Source organism: Dermochelys coriacea, chromosome 1 (assembly GCF_009764565.3).
Source record: "Dermochelys coriacea isolate rDerCor1 chromosome 1, rDerCor1.pri.v4, whole genome shotgun sequence".
In the NCBI taxonomy this organism is placed as follows: domain Eukaryota; kingdom Metazoa; phylum Chordata; order Testudines; family Dermochelyidae; genus Dermochelys; species Dermochelys coriacea.
Window position 1 is genome coordinate 222,095,888 of NC_050068.2, and position 17,787 is coordinate 222,113,674.

General features: G+C 46.6%; 1 protein-coding gene across 1 annotated transcript; it reads right to left on the reverse strand.

Moving 5' to 3' along the window:
* Positions 1 to 595: 595 nt before the first annotated feature.
* On the reverse strand, positions 596 to 15,921 carry NOBOX (NOBOX oogenesis homeobox). The gene is made up of 9 exons (XM_038417990.2): positions 15,734 to 15,921; positions 13,353 to 14,201; positions 12,774 to 12,880; positions 12,018 to 12,136; positions 11,108 to 11,241; positions 6,716 to 6,986; positions 5,809 to 6,155; positions 3,818 to 4,168; positions 596 to 2,956 (listed from the first exon to the last, which is right to left on the reverse strand). Exons 1-9 carry the CDS (start codon positions 15,768 to 15,770, stop codon positions 2,931 to 2,933), a joined length of 2,241 nt encoding a protein of 746 aa, XP_038273918.1. The 5' UTR covers positions 15,771 to 15,921; the 3' UTR covers positions 596 to 2,930.
* Between the last annotated feature and the right edge of the window lie 1,866 nt (positions 15,922 to 17,787).

Consider the following 17,787-nt stretch of genomic DNA (forward strand, 5'->3'; position numbering starts at 1 on the left):
TGGCCCAGTCATCTTAAACAGAAGTGAATACATCTGAGCATTCAGCTTGACTTTCTTTGTCCTAGATGAAAGTCTGTAAGCAGAACACATGGAGTTTAAACCAATAACATTTGCCATTAAATAAATCCAGGCTGGTAAAACAATTTTCTTTGAAAATGACCTCAGTGCTATGCTGTTAACCCCACATTTTATGTACTGAATTCTAGTCTGGTGACGTCTTAGAACAAATCTTGGAGAAGGTAGATATATGGAATTACAGTGGAAAGTGATGGGATTTTGTATACAGTGAAGTTATATTATATACATAGTAGGTTAGACCACCCTGGGTTTAACTCCGAGGAAGTCAGTGGAGCTGCACTAGGGAGGACTTGAGCCCTCTACTTACTGTTTAGGGTTCACACTCGCCTCCAGATGCATGAACATCACACCTATTTGTGATTAGGTATGTAGAAATTTTTTTATCTGGAAATGTGCAACCAAGTGAAACTTGGCTAATTTAGGTTATGAACATAAAAGTAAATGCAATAGACTTTCATCCAAATCATTCTGAGGATTGCCAAATTTTGGTCAAAATTTTGAACAAACACCCTTTTCCGTTCTAGAAACTGACTTGCATAATTTAATGACAAATCTTTGTGAGAAAGGTCACATATTTAGTCTTCTGAGTCTAACTCCCTAAATCATGGTTTCACTAGGAAAGTCACAGTGACAGGGTGCAAGGACCTTGTAATACCAGAACAACATATAACATCCAAAACACAACAAATAAAACGTTTACCATACAAAATCACTAACTTTCTTTAGAGTAGAGGCAGGTAGGACATGGTTTTCTGTTGTTGGTTCTGTTTGGCTTTCTGGCAGGCCTTAGTCCTACAACTCTGTCCATCAGTCCAACCGGGATCCAAAAACAGCACTGATCTAAAAAGATTACTTCTGTCATTGTCAGCACAAGGTTTCAGAGCTAACATTTACATGGTGAAAAGCTATCATTCACAATCTCCCAGAGTTATTGATTTAGGCTGTCTGCTGACCACTGAATTAGTTTACACTTGGTTCTCTTTTTCTTCATACTCAGAGAGGCAAGACATTTTTGCTCTTTAGAATGAATATGTAAGAGTCTGCTGTAGAATGATGGTAAATTCTGTTGCTGGGGATTCATGAAATACCTAAGATCCCTGATTACATGGCTTGATCTTCCAGCTGCCTTCAGTACTGTCAGCCATAAACAGATAATGAGCGATATATAGGAGACAGAAGAAGGGCCAAACATTCCTTTCAGAGAGTCCACAGAGTTCTAACCAAGAACTGTAACAATGTGAAATCCCACAAGGTTCAATATAGTAATCCAGCCTCTTCAGCATATGTATTAGGCCACTTTACAGAACATGGGCCTCACCCTTGATTGAGACCATCTGTCTAATATAAAGCCTCAGGGTCAAACTCCTTGTTACTCCTGGACACACAGATTGTACCAGTGGGAAAGAACACGCCTCTGCCATCTTCAGCTTGTTAGGACAACACACTCCTTTTTCACAAGGACCTTAGCACTGTGATACACATCTTTGTGACCTCCAGGCTAGACTACAGCACACATCTGCAGCTGAAGATAAAACTTCACATAGAACTGCAACTCATATAGCATACAGCTGCCCATTCATTATTGAGCATAACTGAACCCTTTGTATCAGTCCTCCATGACCTCCAATGTCTCCTTATCCATTTAAGGACTGAATTCAAGGCCCTAGTCTGATTTTGCACAGTGCTTTGCCCCACCCTAGACAGATATCTCAGAAGATAATAATCTGCAACTCACTAAAACTACTGTACTCCATAGGGATGATGCAGGTAGACATTTCCAGAACAAGATTCACAGGTTCTAGGGGAAAAGCAAGGATAGCAACAGGACCCTGGCTATGGAATATTTTGGAGATTATGGAGATTAAACTGAGACAGAGCCTGACAGCATATAGATGTAAATGCAAGATGTACCAGTTTAGACTTTCCCCATGATCTTCCACTATCCCCTTTTATCACAGTTATTCTTCCTCAAAAACTGATGGGTCACAGTCAGGGATTGTGTGCAGGCAGAGATGGGCATATTTAAATCCCTCCATCCTTCATTGCTAACATGTATTAGTTTGGTTTAGTAACAGACATTCAAAGCCACATCAAACTAACTCCATGGGAATGTTCAATGAATTATGAATGGATGGGCATCAGGTTACAACAATAATTTGTTTTCTAAAAATTCTAAATGTTGCTATAAACAAACACCATAAGGATGGCACTGGGCTCCCCATCCTCCCTCCTGCTCTGTCGACCCTGTGAAATTGGGTTAAACCCATGGAGTTCCTCTATCTGCACTGTTTATACTAGCTTCTCCCTGGGGCTCCCTTCCTGTGTGGTCTGCAATGCACCTTACCCCATCAGTATCCCCAGAATCTTACCCACTCTGGAGTTGTCTTCTAGCATCTTCAGTATCTTCTGAATTCTGGGTACCAATGGAGCCCTCTCCTCACTTTCTACAGCTCCCTAAGCTTTAGTTACTCCAGCCAAAGGACTCTCCTTTCTGCGCCATCTGTAACCAATAGATCCTGGTTTCCAGCCACCCCTGTCCACTGAGTCCTTGTTACCTTCTTTAGGCTCACCAAGATCATCTTTCTTAGTAAAACTCAAAAGTCAGGAGATTTGCAAAAAGCAGAGACCAGAAGCTTTTATTGATTGAAACTTCACTGCTTCTTTCCTCAGCAGGAGAACAATCACGGCAACAATAAAAAAACAAAAAAGCACTTCCATTGCAAATAATATTAATTCTTCTTTCCTCTGTTTCTCTCATAGTGCAGTGTTTATTAATAATAGTAATAATAATAATAATAATAACAACAACAACAACAACATCCCTTCCTCCTTGTTTATTTCAAAGTGCAGAGTCAATTCGTATTCTCTTCTTTGTCATCTGAAAGAAGAAAGAAAGACCAATCTCAGAATGCCCTGTAGAAAAGTCAACCAGAGACAGAGTTGGTTCAAACTTTTTAAAATTTCAAAAATTTGTCATTTCAAAATTAGAAATTAACCCACCTGAAAAAAACAAAACAAAAAAACAAAAAAACCCAAGAAAATGTTGGATGAGATTTTCCCCTAGATTTTGACCAATTATAAAATCAGTCCCCTTTTTTAAATTTAAAAATGTTTAAAAAGTAAAATTTAAAAAATAATAGTGTTGCAAACATGTTCTCTTAATGAGCTCTCCCCAGAGGAAGGTTTCTTTGAAATAATCAGCCAGGCGTAGCTGCCCAGACCACCCCCGCAGGATAGATGTCATATAGAGGATTCCCCCTTGCACTCTCTCAGACTGACCTTCCTCTGAACCCCATCTGGACTATCACCCAGGTGCAGTCACATATCTCCAGAGAACAGACCAATCTGAGAAGCCTGTGGGACACAAATCTTCCCCACTCCTCCACAGACCTAATTTCAGAACCCCAGTCAGGAGAATACCAAGAAGGGGGTGCCCCTAGAGACACAGGACTGAACTTTAAATACCCAGCACCAAATTCACATCACTTTCCATCTAGGAGATCACCCATGAGCAGCTGCCCCATATTCCCAGCCACAGGAACAGTCACAGATTCCACATCTGTGTAATTTCCCCTTGCCTCCAGAGACCTTTCTGAGACAGCAACCCAGGAGTGGCCATCCATCCCAATTATCCCCACAGTTCTGGTCTCAGATGTCTATCCAGGTGGTCTGTCAGTCTGAGAAATGCTTTCCTTGTCCCCTTTTCCCCACCGCAAAGCCCAGAAGGCCTTTCAATTACCAGCAGCACTTTCCTCCTCCTTGGTGACGCTGCTGCTGCTCTCTGGGTCCTCTCTTTCAGCTGGTGCGATCTGCAATTGGTGGTCCTGATATGAAGTCTGGTCTGGTGCTGGCATTGCCCTTTGTTTTTCCGTAAATACCACAGATCCTGATGTTGCCCCTTTGGGCAGCTGGAGGAAACAGGGAGTGGGCTGCATCATACCAGGGTTCTGAATATAGGGAGCCTGCTCTGTGGAGTAACGTCCTGCTGCAGTGCTGGAAAACTGCATTCGAGCGCAAAGCTGATTGGAGAATGGACGTCCCTGCATGTAGAATTCATTCCAGGGGACAGCCTGGTAGGTAGTGATACCTCCTGGAAAAAAAAGCAGAGAAGTTGGAAGGGACAGACAGAGACAAGGAAAGCAGGATAATATACTTTACTTATATAGCATCTTTCATCAGAGGATTTCAAAGTGATTTACCTGCAAAAAAGGAGTAAGCTCGCCCTTGTCAGGGAGAGAGAGTCCAAACTAAAAATGCAGCATTTCTGGGACCACAGTAAGGTGTGTTCAATGCAAAACAACATTACAGGAATACAAAGCAATGTATTGCAATAAGAGAAAGGTTAACTTTGTGCTTTGCAGCATAATAAGTGTTCTTATGCAGTGCTCACTTTACAAGAGGGCAAAACTGCGGGGCAGAATGATTAAAATGTTATTCTAATCTGAAAAGTGGCTATGTAAAAATGGCACTCTCTCATCCAAGAGGTCTGTTCCTCCAGTGTATTCAGTGACGTAAGTGACAAAAATAAGTTTTTACTGTTTGCACTCCTGTTTGCCCTGCAGAGCCAAGTCAGCTTGGACAGACGGTGTTTGGCTTCTTTTCCTTCTTGTGTACCATCAATAGAAATGGTCCTAATTCTGCAAACACCTATGCTTCACTATATGCATGTGAATTCAATGGGACTGTTCACTTGCTTAAAATTAAACATGGGTGTAAATATTTTCACGGTCAGGGCTTAGGTTCCCATCATTTACAACTGTGCAAATCCACTGAAGGCAATGGGACTGTGCTGATGTGTCTAAGGGCAGTATTTAGCCTGAAGAACCTTTATTATTCGTGATGATGCATAGGATGGTAAGAACCCAACCTAGTCCTCAGATCAGAGGCTGAGTTTGCAAGGCTGGCTGTTTGAAAAAGAAACATCTTGTTTTACTTGTAAACTGATCATGATATGGAAATCATTGGGACAAATTAAACATGGAGCCCAAAGATGCTATTTTTACATAGTTACATTTCAGAGAACAATTACTTGAAGTAATTTAACCAGGGTCATAAATCTAGTCAGCAGCAGAGCCGGGGGAAAAATAGTCCTGACTCCTTTGTCCATGCGCTATCCACCAGACAGCTCTACCTCTAAGCTCCTCATTCCCCATGCCCCCAAACCATATACATACTTTTAAGATGGCTTCAGAAGGGGCCCAACAGGATTAGGAGCCTGTTTTCAGCATCTAGATACCAATCTATTTCAAACACTGTATTTTCTTAAAGGTACAGTACACTCCAAGATATGTGTCCCAAGAGCTCACAATATTTGGATCAAACTTAATAATCATTCAGTGAATTCAAAAAGAGAGAGTCAGGTAGTAAGGAGGTAGGGAGCTATAGTGTCACTTTCTATATACACAAAAAGAAAAGGAGTACTTGTGGCACCTTAGAGACTAACAAATTTATTAGAGCATAAGCTTTCGTGAGCTACAGCTCACTTCATCGGATGCATTGCTCACGAAAGCTTATGCTCTAATAAATTTGTTAGTCTCTAAGGTGCCACAAGTACTCCTTTTCTTTTTGCGAATACAGACTAACACGGCTGCTACTCTGAAACCTTTCTATATACACGTTTCTCTTCCTTCTTTTCCCTTTCATGGTTATAGTTGAATTGCTGTACATTTTGGCCCTTCATTAAACCAATTAGTAACCCGTGAGGATCCCAATAGATTTGGGGATACTCACCTGAGGTCCCAGCAGGCTGCTGTAACAGGATCTGTCCCCCTAGGTGGTGCTGTAAATACCCTCGTGAGGCACCTGCCGCTCCGTAGGTCACAACCCCACTATTGCCAGCCAAGGTGAAGAAAGCTGGATTGGATTCACTGGGTGTAGTAGGTGTAAGGCGGACACTGGGCAGCACATTGCTGGCAAGGGGGACTGGAAGGTGGTGGAACTGGGAGAGCTGGTGCTGCGGGGGGTACTGGGGCAGCTGGTAGGTTCCAGGCTGGTTACTGTAGTGATAATATGGGGTCTCTAGGTTGGCTGTGGGCTCCAGCTGGTCAGGGTAATTGCATGAGGTTGGTGAGCTGACACTGTGGAGTGCAAGGAGAGAAACAGTTCACAGATTGGAGGGGAGGAACCATTAAAGAAACATGTGCTGAAAACAATTATTAAACCCTCCCCTGGCTCCCAACTCCCAGTTGACACCTACCCTGGCTCCCAACACCCAGGCATAAGGCAAAGGCAAGAGCAGATGAAAACATGCCAGCAGATGTGAAGTTGAAGCAATGGGGTGGTGTCTTTATACTCAAGTTCCCCACACTCCAATCCCCACTGTATCCTCCCTCAAGGATTCCCGCTCTCTGCACTTTGGATCCCTCCTTTCTCACACACATCTTAATCCCAACTGCATTCTCTTAAAAGATCTCCCTTTTCTTATTCTTAGGCCCCCCTCCCACCATGCACACAGATAATCTGGATCCCCCTTCCTTTTCCTTTCCTCTCCTCTTAGCATCCCCCCTTTGCATGAACACCCCTAATCCTAGCTCTCTGTCCTCTAGCATTCTCCAGTCCCTCTCAGTTTCTCCCACCCCAAACCCTCTAAAGTTTGCTTTCCCAATCTCTCTCATGAAGAATGTCTCATTGCCCATACCCTTGACTCTGGAAGCTGTAAGTGAGGACCTCCCTGGAGCTGCTTTCCTGACTGGATGGGCTACATTCACTGTTGGGAGTGTCCAGCATCAATGGAACAATATGATTGTTTGGGTTGAAGGTCATATTGAGAGGGAGGCTGGCCCTACGAATGGGTGGAGGGCTGGGAATTGTGGGGAAGCACTCCATCCTGCTGGAACCGAAGCTGCCCTGGGATAATGCCTTTGTCTGACCTGCCTCACAACACGTCACCACTCCAGTTACCGAAGAGACTGTGAAGGAAAAAGCAAGAGAATGTGTCATACACAGGTCAAATGGAGAAAGCAGAGGGACTGACAGAGCTGGGGGAATCAGGGCAGTGAGCGTGGCAAGGCAGAGGTGTGAGATAAAGAGTGCAAGGGGATGAAGAAGATGGGTGGGAGTAAAAAACAGCCAGACAGTAGAAAGATAAAGATAGTAAACAGAAGCACTATAGCACTTAGTTCTGTCTAGCACAAGCCTCTTGGGGCTGAGCTACAGGAAACATACCTGTTGGTATCACTCTGGCTGGCGCAGAACGTTCACTTACACAAAATGTATGCTACTAAACAGAGTTTTCTGGGACAGAAATTCTTGCTCCGAACGTTACTGACAACCTTGAACAGCCCAACATGCTGCTTATCAGTGCTATCGGAAACAGATTCTAGAACATTGTGAGGAAAGGGTGTTACCCACAGCCAGCTTGGAAAAGGCTCCAAACATAGTATTATTTATACCATATTCTCTTTAGTTCCAGCTCTTCATTTCACGCCAGAGCTGCAAGAATACACATTAATTCTTAGGGCTCAGTTATGCCTTTTAAACATAGCCCTGCTCTGGAGCAGTGCAAAACTCCTTGCACAGTCTCAATTGCCCTGAGGTGCTACAAAACTTAAATACCCATCACGTCCACCGATTTTCTTTATTCCCCCACTGAGCTGTTTCATTGGGTTTCAGGACTGAGCCCTAAGAACATCCCTGGTAATGCACATAGAATTTTGCAGAACCACCCAGTTTAGTATTAGAAATGAGCTCTAAAATATGCAGATTTGAACTTTTCATCTCTTTCAGTGGTGGCCACCACAGCAAAGGCCTGATATTCAAACCACCAGAAGCCCAGAGCTATCTGCAAAATCATGTGTTGCAATTTCATACGCCTAATTTGCTTGTGGAATTGCTAGTCAGGCATTTACACACACACACCAATGATCTATTACTTGCAAAAGCAAGTACCTATTTTGTTCACATAATCACAATAATTAGACACAAAATTATATACATATCCAACCCTTCCTCCGTATCAGAAAGGCAAATATTGTGTGTCCAGACTGGATTCTCGAATGGCTCAAGTTGGTAGTTAGTTGTTAGATTACTTTTGCTGGAGCCTGCCACTTACTGAGATAATAACACATTTATTTTCTTTCTCTGTGTTGTTTTCACAGAGCCTATTCTTTGGAAATCATTTTTGCCTTGTAATTGATTGACTTTGTCACTCACTTGTTCAATCTTTTCATTCAGTTCCATTATTCTGGATTCCATCCTACTCAAGTTTCTATTTATCTCCTCCAATGTTTCTTTATATCTTCTAATGACGCCAAGTGGTGGCTCCACAGTTTTAACTTGATCCTATTTTGTTGGCAAGTTGTTTTTTTGGAGAAAAAGGCTGATGTAAAAACCAGCTGATTTATTTTTCTTTTAACTTGTTTTCTATTCTCATTCACCAAAGAGTCAGCTCCGTTGATGCTTTATTTAAAAACACTGCATAGTTATATTGTCCAAGTGTGGTTCTTTTCTGAAAAGAGACATTGTGAAAAATGGCATCTTCTTCCTGAACAGATCTGTTTCCTGGGGGCATTCAGAGTCATATCTGCTGCCTTTGGTGGACAAAAATAGGTTTTCACTGCTTTTTGCTCCTGTGACCCTGCAGAACTAACACAGCTCAGAGAGAGGGCACTGGAGTCCGTTTCAGTTTGTACATCCAGAAACTAAACAGTTAACTGTGTTCCAATCATTACATTTGCACGCTCCACTGAAGTCACTGGGCTTGCACAGGTGTCACTGAAGCCTGATTTGATTAGGGTGACCAAATGGCAAGTGTGAAAAATCGGGACGGAGGTGGGGGGTAATAGGCACTTATATAAGAAAAAGCTCCAAATATTGGGACTGTCCCTATAAAATCAGGACATCTGACCACTCTAGATTTGATGACAGCTCAATGTATACACACAGTAGATCCAATGGTGATAGTAGACAGCAAATTCCAGAGCCCTCAGTTTCAGGCAGGGAGTTAGGACTTTTCTGTATTTATTCTTTGGTTTTAGGGTCCCTGAGAATGGAACACCAATGAGTGATTGGGCAGGAATTCCCCCTTCCTTTTCCCCCCACACAAAATGTGAAGAATTTGGGTAGGACCTTGTATATTTTAAGCTATTTTGTGAATATTGCACTTTCTGAGGGAAGTCTATACCCAGGGAGTATGTTCAGGAGTACAGATTTCTGAGAGGAGAAGCACTCAGAAAGGCTAGATAACTTGGCTACAGTTGGATGGAAGGTGGGTGGGGAAATGGTTGGGCTCAGTTCAGACACTATAGCAGAAGTTTCCTCTCCTGAAAGCATGGTGTGTCTGTGAAACCCCTATGGATCCTGTAGTTCATCCACAGACAATTATAGGTATACCTGAATATTTTGTTTGCTTGTTTTCTTTCAATAAATGGCCGTTTTTGCAACATCCTGGACTTTGAGCTTATTTAACCAAGTGCAGGACTCAACAGTTGTGTCACAGCATCATTCTGGGAAGCAATGGATTATTCAAATGCCATTGTACTGCTGCAACAAAATGTGCAAATACTGGAATCAACTGATAGAATTAAAGACACGTTGGTTAAAAAGTTCATAGAATCTATTCATAAACAGTTTTAGTTTCTGGACTACTTCTCACAGACAGATTTAGGTGATAGAAGTGAAGTACTATATTATAGTATTGGTAATGTGTTTTATTTTAGTACTTTATTCTTAGCTTATGTGCCTGTTTATGAAAATTGAGTAAACTTATAAATGCATTTTTATTGAGGTCTTATGCATTATCAAATATTTTGGCACTGAATAAATACTATTTAATCTTTAATAATCTACTTTTTCTAGTTGTCTGGGTTCAGTTATGCTCCAAATTCATTAGAAAACTATTTCCACAGAGCACCCAATTTTTGTTGATCTCTCAGTCATCCCCTTAATATAGGTGTCACTGCATTTAGCATGGTACAATGGGTTATAACTAAGCATATGAAATTAACGAAAAGAATAATTTAGGCTAAATATCAGGAAAACACTTGCTAAAAATCAGATCTATTAGTATGGATTACTCTCCCTAGAGAAGTGATGAAAATGTCATCTGAAGTAAATACTGGGAAATGTACCCTAGGGAAAAATTCTGACCCCATAAGATGTACTGGCCCCTGAGGCATGAAATATTCAATCAAACAAATCTTTTCTCTCTGCTTTCTATGATTCTCCGAAGACTAGCTGCAGCTCAGGTAGAAAACTGGTCCAAGAGCACACCCTATTGACTTCCAATGTTATTGCAACAGAAATTAAATAAGAACCTTCACCCTCATCCAACTTCTGCCCCTCTGGACCAAGCACAATTCTGGTCCTCAGGCTGTCAGTGCACAATGACCCAGCGAAGTCTGAGGCCAACAGTAGTAGTAGTAACTCTCCAGGGGACATGAAGGTATGGATGGGGTAGAACAATGGCAAGGCTGTGGCTCTGTCCCTATTCTGGTCAAGACAGCAATGTGTAAAATAGCCTAGAAGGGGCTGTTCTGGCCTATGCTCCCTGGGCACTTAGGGTGGAGACTGGCTCACATTCAGCTACAAAAGCTGCTGTTAATGTGACTCACCTCCTCACACACTCTCCTCTACTGTGGGCTGGGCTGTAGCTGAAAAGCTACAGTTTAGACCTATGTATAGGGTGCATGCCTGCCACAGGAGCATAAACAACCAGAACAAACCCGACATGATCATTCAGGGAAACACCACTAATGGCGCCAGTATCTAACATTTAGCAAACTGGGATAAAAGGAAGTGAGGCTGATCATGTCTGACCTTACAGATGTCAGACCTGGGTAAGGAATTAGTAACGATTTCAAACTTTGACCCCGTTCTCAATGCTGAGAAGCTGAACAACATAGTGGGTAATCTCATTAGAGGGCATGTGCAGGGATATATTAAATCCATTTCACAGTTTCTGCTTGGGATGGAGACCTGCCTGACTTTCCTTAGGCTGCGTTCAGAATCCTGGAGGCAGCAGTACCACCACCAACCAATGCCAGACAGAAACACAAATTCTTATTGAGAAACAACCATGAATGGCTTTCACCTGATGAGGAGACGAGCGGCGCAGGATGCCCACTGAGCATGCTGGGATAGTTCCCAACTGTGATATCCATGTTGAGCATGGCAGACTGGTCATGAATGATGTCAGGCAGTGGAGGCATAGGCAGGAGAGATGGCCTGGAAGAAGAAGTAAAATATATGAGCAAGGAATGAAGGAACAGAGACAGAGTGAGACGAGCGCTGACCTGGAAATACCCACTCTTCTAACTCTTCCCCTTCTTTCCTCAGGAAACTCTCACTCCAAATTCCTATTATCGTCCTCACTCTGCAAGACCTTAACTTCTAGCTCCCTCGGTCTCTGAAAGATCTTCCCTTCCACCCACTCTCTTGGAGGCTCCTCCTCCCCCTGGAAAGCCTTTGCATACTCCCACTTCACCCTCGCACATAAACCCCTTTCCCCTAAAGACTCCCACTTCCATTTCTCCAATGAACCCCATTTTCTGTGAGGAAAACATGAATGGGTGAGGGAAGAGAGGGAAAATATCCCCCTGTGGACCAAGCAGCACTTAAACTATGAGGAGAATAAGGTGCATGAGGGACTTTGGCCAACATGCTCACAGAAGTTGAGGATGGAAAAAAATCTACTAGATCACCCTTATCTTATCTCCTCCTCCCTGCACATTGTAAGCAATGGAGATTCCACCACTTTCCTTTGAAGACTATTGCACAGGCTAATAAATCACTTGGGGCATTATTCATTAAACTCTATTCCAAATCCAAGTCAGGTTTTGAAATGGGAGAGGGCGCACAAGTCTTTCACCAGCTGGCGTGAAGCAGAAGCTGCAGCTACCCATAAGGTTCCTGGCTCCAATGAAATGGGGCAGGGGAGAGGGTAGGAACTCTCACTCTTAAGTGGTTGGTAAAAAAGAGAAAAGGGGGGGGGGGTCCCTCACCCATAAGTGCTTGCTCCTGAAGGAACTGACAGAGTTGTTGATGATGTGCATTTCTTGCTCCCTTTCACAGTCAGTTTCTCTAATTTTCGCCACTTTGCCCTGCGATTCTGAAACCAGACCTGATAAATGGAGAGAAAGAAGCACTCAGTGAGGAGACCGTCTGCATCCCTTCCTCCTAAGCCCTTTGGGACACAGACAGAAATCAACAGAGATCATGTCCACAGTCAATCCTGAGAAACAGATATCAGCAAGAAGCCTCTCCCCTTCACCTCATCCCCTGCAAGTGTCCAGATGGCCCATCCCAGGAGAGACAGTGAGAAAGAGAGAGACAAATCTATAGAAAGCCTCCCTAATCTCCTGTCTCCTCCTGAATGCCCTCAGGAGAGGGAGACATATCAGCAGGAAGTTCACCCCCAGGTCCCATTTACCCCCATTCCTCTTCAAGCAGCCCCAAGAGAAAGACAAGGAGGTTGAGCTAGGAGTCCACTGTCATCTGCATCCCTTCCCCCACACAATCTCCGGCCTCACATTAAGGGTCAGGAAGAGAGAAGGAGAAGTCAACGGAGGCTCCCTTGCCATTTTCTTTTGTCACTGTCCTTCCCTGTGAGTTACCTTCCTGCCCCTTACATCGCTGGCTGCTGCATTCTCCCTCCCTTTCCAAATGAACTCTTCTCCTCTCCCTACATACCTCCTGGCTCTCTTTCTCCTTTTCTCTCGTTCTTCTGATGCAGTGCCCATTAACCACGAGGGACTCACCATGATGCGCTGTGGTGTTACACCAACGGCAGCAGCGATCTCTCGCCTCTTTTCATTGTCAGGATAATGGTCTTCCTGGAACATCCTCTCCAATTCCTCTAGCTGCTCTGGAAAGGAGGCATTGTTGAAAGATAGAGAGAGGAAGAGAAAAATGAAGCAGAGAGCAGGAGAGTGTGTGTGATATGAGAGTGAAAGAAAGAAACCGAGGCGGGGGGAGGGAGAAAAACTTGATTTTCAGAACACTTGATAAATAAATTAAAAAAATGGTATAAAAAGGCGTCTTCAGAACAGAAATATATTACCATGTTAAACAAAAATCTTCTTCCACACCAGAACAAAGTGCATTGCTAATGATATTGTATGCCCAATATACTTAGCAACTTTCCAGGTTAATTTAATTGGAGATATTTCTGAGTATTTAACAATGGAGAGCTGACTGTACAAACAGCAGCAGTCAGGGCTGTCCAGTGTCTCCTAGTTGCAGCCCAATACTATTCAATATGCCCTCAGTAATATTAGTACCCTAGTCTACAAATATCATTATCTGCCAGGTGGCTCCCAGTATCTTCCAATTCCTACCTGCACTGTAGAAGGTGCGTGTTTTCTTTCGGACAGGTGGCAGAGCTCCCTGCTCTTCTGGGTTCTCTGGTGGCACTTTTTTCTCCTTGGCCACATCCTGACCACCTCCAGATTCCTGGAATGATGACACCCTGTAGGACTGCTGACCTGCAGTGCTGGCTGCCGCACACCGGGCTGATCTGCGGGTAGCATGGCCAAGATTCAGATTCACATCCTGGAGCTGTGCCAGGCTGTAAAAGTCCCCAGGAGCAACACTGGATGTCTTTGGGGAGCACACTCCACTGCTGCCACTGATTTTTTGTTTCTTGGTCTCCTTTTCTGTGCTATCAGGGTAATACCCCTCAGCTCTTTCCTGTGACTGATCTGGGATCTCCTGGGTAAACTCAGCTCCGGGGCCTTGGGGCACAGAGTTCATGTTGCCAAAGAAAGCTGGCAGTGACCCACACATTGTGGCATAGTTGAGCTGGCAGTCCAGAGCTGGTGGGTGCAGGGTGGGTGACCCAGACACATGCACCATGCAGTAGTTTCCACCTCCATCTTCCTCCTTTACAGAGTCAGCACCATTTCTTGTTTCCAGGATGCTCCCAGGCTGGCAGTCTAGGGCTGGTGGGTGCAGGCTGGGTGACCCTCCCACCTGCACCATGCAGTAGTTTTCATCTTCCTCCTCTTCCTTTAAGGGATCAGCACCAACTCCTGTTTCAAGGATACTCTCAGACTCATCTTTTACAATCACGGTGTGGAAAGTAGATAGCAAGCTGTTCCCTGGGCCATGTGCCACATCCGCAATGAAGTGTTTAGTGCTCAGCGGTGATGCCTCCCCTCCTTGTTCTTGCTGCTCCTCCTCACATACTACAAAGCAAACACACACAGTAACGTAAGGAGAAGGCAGTCCCTGGATAGGAAAGCTCATGAGAAGAGGAAAGATGTTTCAGTGAGAAAGCTCTGCCTTCTGCAGGGGTCTCACTTACAGGAGCATCATGAGAAGGGTAATCACCAGCTCTCTCTCCCAAAATTATAAGGACCTGGAGCCTTGTACTTTAGGGATGGTAGATTTAAACAAGGGACCCATATTAACAATAGGGGTTTGGGAGAAAGATGGACCCTTATGGTACCCAGGGAACTGAACAGTTCCCACTGGGTCCTGCTGCTGTCAAGGAAGGGAGACATGGAATGGTTATGACAGATCAGATGGAACATAGCATTGGTCCACTTCTAGATGAAGAGCTGTAACTGGAAGAGATTTTGATGGACAGGGGATTGTTCTAGCAATAGAACTTCAAATAGCTGGTTAACCAAAGACCCTTGGATGAGGACTGTTGTGTTCTTTTGCTTTTCCTTCAGCCAGGTGCTCCCAGCACCTCCCTATAAGTTTTGTGCCTTGGTGTAACCACAAGTATAAGGGCATGGGAGTTTTTTAAAGGTTATTTTGAACATAAGATGTCAAATAACCTGACTGCACAGCTTAGTCAGGGCTGGCAAACAGCCAGAATCAGGGCTGTAGGGACCTAGCCAACCACGTTGAGAAAGGAAAAAGGAAAGCAAAGGGGTCAGGAGCACATGGACACAGGCAAAACGGTCCCTTTAGAAATCCAAGAGAAAGGGTAACGTGTTTTTGTGCCTTACCGTCACAAGCCTTTATTGCTGCAGGTCCACTAGCCAGTCATTTCTACAAGCCATGAGATGCCAATGCACACTGAGACATTTAGGCCCAGCTCTATAAAGGCATGTAGGGCTCTGAAGTCAATGGAAGTTCGGAGCCTAAATGCCTTTGTGGATCTGGGCTTTACTTTAGAGGCATTTAGTAACCAGTGAGGGCCAGACACCGTGCCCATCGAGGTCAATAGCAAAGCTCCTGGGGATTTCACAGAGTGCCCAACTGGGCCCTTCATTTGTAAGCCATCCCCAAAATGTCACTTAAGCATTTCTTCTCCCCCCTTTACTTCACTGTTATGAGCAACCCTTTCAGGTTCGGGCGGGCAGTGCGGATGCTGGCCGGTGACGTGCAGGGTCCACCGGCTCCCCCCCCAAAGCGCTGCCACCCAGGGGCTGATCCCAGGAGGCCAGAGCAGGCACCTGCCTCCTGAGGCACAGCCCGCGCCCAGCAGGAAAACTGGGGGCCCTTGGCAATTGCAGGGGTGGAACTAAAGCGAAGGGGGCAATTACTCGTCCCCTCCCCTGGAGGTAACGCTGCCCTGCGCCCTGGGATTGCTCGACCCCCCGGGGCACTGGCTGCACCCCGGCCTGGGAGCTGGGCGGTGGCCCCGGGGAAGCGCTGCAGGAGGGGGCGGGCAGCGGGGCAGGTTATGGGCTTGTGAGTGCCCGCGGGGGCTGCGCTCATTAGGGCCATTGCCGGGCGCCTCCCCCGGAGCCATTAAGCTTACCCGAGCCCCGGAGCGGCTGCTCCCCCGCCCCCGCCATCCTGCGTGCGGGCTTCGCCGCCCCAGCCAGCGCGGGTGCGGTGGGGACGCGGGGGCGCCGCGTTAACGTCCCGCCGGGGCCGCTGCAGCGGGCGCCAAACCCGCGCCCCAGCGAGGCTGCGGCGCCGCGAGGCTCATCACAGCCACCTGGGGCAGCGAGGGACGCGCCCAGCCCGCGCGGGGGGGGGGAGGGAGCGAGCCAGGCGCCCCTCCAGCGAGAAAGAGACGCCGGGCCCTCAAAGGGGCCAAGGAGGGACAGACCAACCCCCCCCCCACCCGCATCCCCAATGGGGGGCCCCAGGCGAGAGCGACCAAGCGGGGTCCCCAAAGGGAGAGCAGCCAACCCACGTCCCCGAAGACAGGGCAAGGCAAAAGCGACTGCTCTGGGTCCCTGAAGAGACCCCCCCCCCAGGCAGGCAGGTCACTGGCCTGGCTGGATTTACACCGTAGGCGCCCCTAGGCACAGCATCTTCTGCACCCCCCCTCGCCCCCCGCCGCTGACCTTCGTGTTGCACGCAGTTTTAGAGAGCGAAGGCGCCCCTAGGATGCTGGTGCGCCGAGGCACCGTGCCTAACTGGAAATCCAGCCCTGGTTGCTGGGTCCCAGAAAAGAGGAAGGGGGTGAGGAGGAGAGCCTGAGACCCCCAGGGATGAGATTAGGCTGATAGTTCAGTGGGCATGGCAAATTGCCCAGCGTTGCCAAGATACTACAGTACATCCGGCTCCTGTGGCGAGGGCAGGTTCTGGAGTGGCGTGGCTTGCCCTATGGGTTTTCTCTTCGAGTTCTTGGCCTTTTTCTGATTCTGTATGAAGCTGTGACATCCCATGAGTCTGTCTTGCCAGAACCGTAACTAGGCATTTTAGTGCCTAGGGCGAGCGAGCAGTAGAGGAGATGCATGGGGGAGAGGGGTCATGTGGTCCCTCCTTCCCCAGATTTCAAGGGTTTCCAACTTGGGGCATGGCCCCCACCAGGAGCTGGTAGATCAGATGCTGTTGGGAGCCACTCGGGCCCCTGGCTCCTTGGACTGTGGGAGCCAGGGCACTGGGTGGCTGCCTGGCTGCCTTTCCTGGCCTGCTGCCCAAGCTGGGCCACCTCTGCACGGCTGGGTGGTCCCTAGGCAGGGTGGGTGGCACAGCTCTAAGCTGTGCTCCTGACATGCTCTTTCCCCTCCCCTGGATGCCCCCTGGAGCTGGCCCCTGCCTGTGGAGTCCGGCTGCCATAAAACGCTTCCCCAAGGAGCTTGCCCACAACTGCCCTGGCTCCAGAAAACCTCCGTACAAAATGCAAGACAGAAATCTGTGGGGCATGTGACCCCATGTGCCCTGTCCCCCACGCTGCCTCATTTTTCTGCCCCTTGCACCCTGAGCTGGGCAGCTGCCCCACTTGCCCTGCCCTGGTTAGAGCCATGTTTCTTGCCCGCATCTTTTACCCAAGGTTTTCCAGTTTTATTTCCTTTGTTTTTAGTTGGACTCTCAGACTATTTCTGGTAGCCTGGTGAAGTGTTTCTTGTACTTTATTTCTGTAGAAGATCATTGATTATGAAGTTGTTCCTCCTTGACTTTCTGGTTTGTCTTCTACCTCCTAGTTTCGCTTTCCAGTTTGAGCACTTATTTTATGTTTTGTAGAAGCCTGCTTGTGTTTTACAAACATGACTGGGGCAAGATAGAAACTTCACCCTAGCAGACTCTATACAAGTCTATAGCATCTAGCTCAGGGGTGGGCAAACTACAGCATGCAGGATTGCCACCCCTGTGGTGCCACAGGCCCCACACTGCTGCTGGAAGTAGCGGGCACCATGTCCCTGGGGAAGTGAGGGGCAGAGGGCTCTGTACCTGCCCTTGCCTCCAGGCACCACCCTCCCCCCCAGCTCCCATTGGCTGGGAATGGGGAACCGTGGCCAATGGGCGCTTTGGGGGAGGTTCCTGCAGGGGAAAGCTGCATGTGGAGGCCTCTGCTCCCCACTGCCCCCACCAGGGGCCGCAGGGACATGATCCTGGCCATTTCCTGGAGCGGCATGG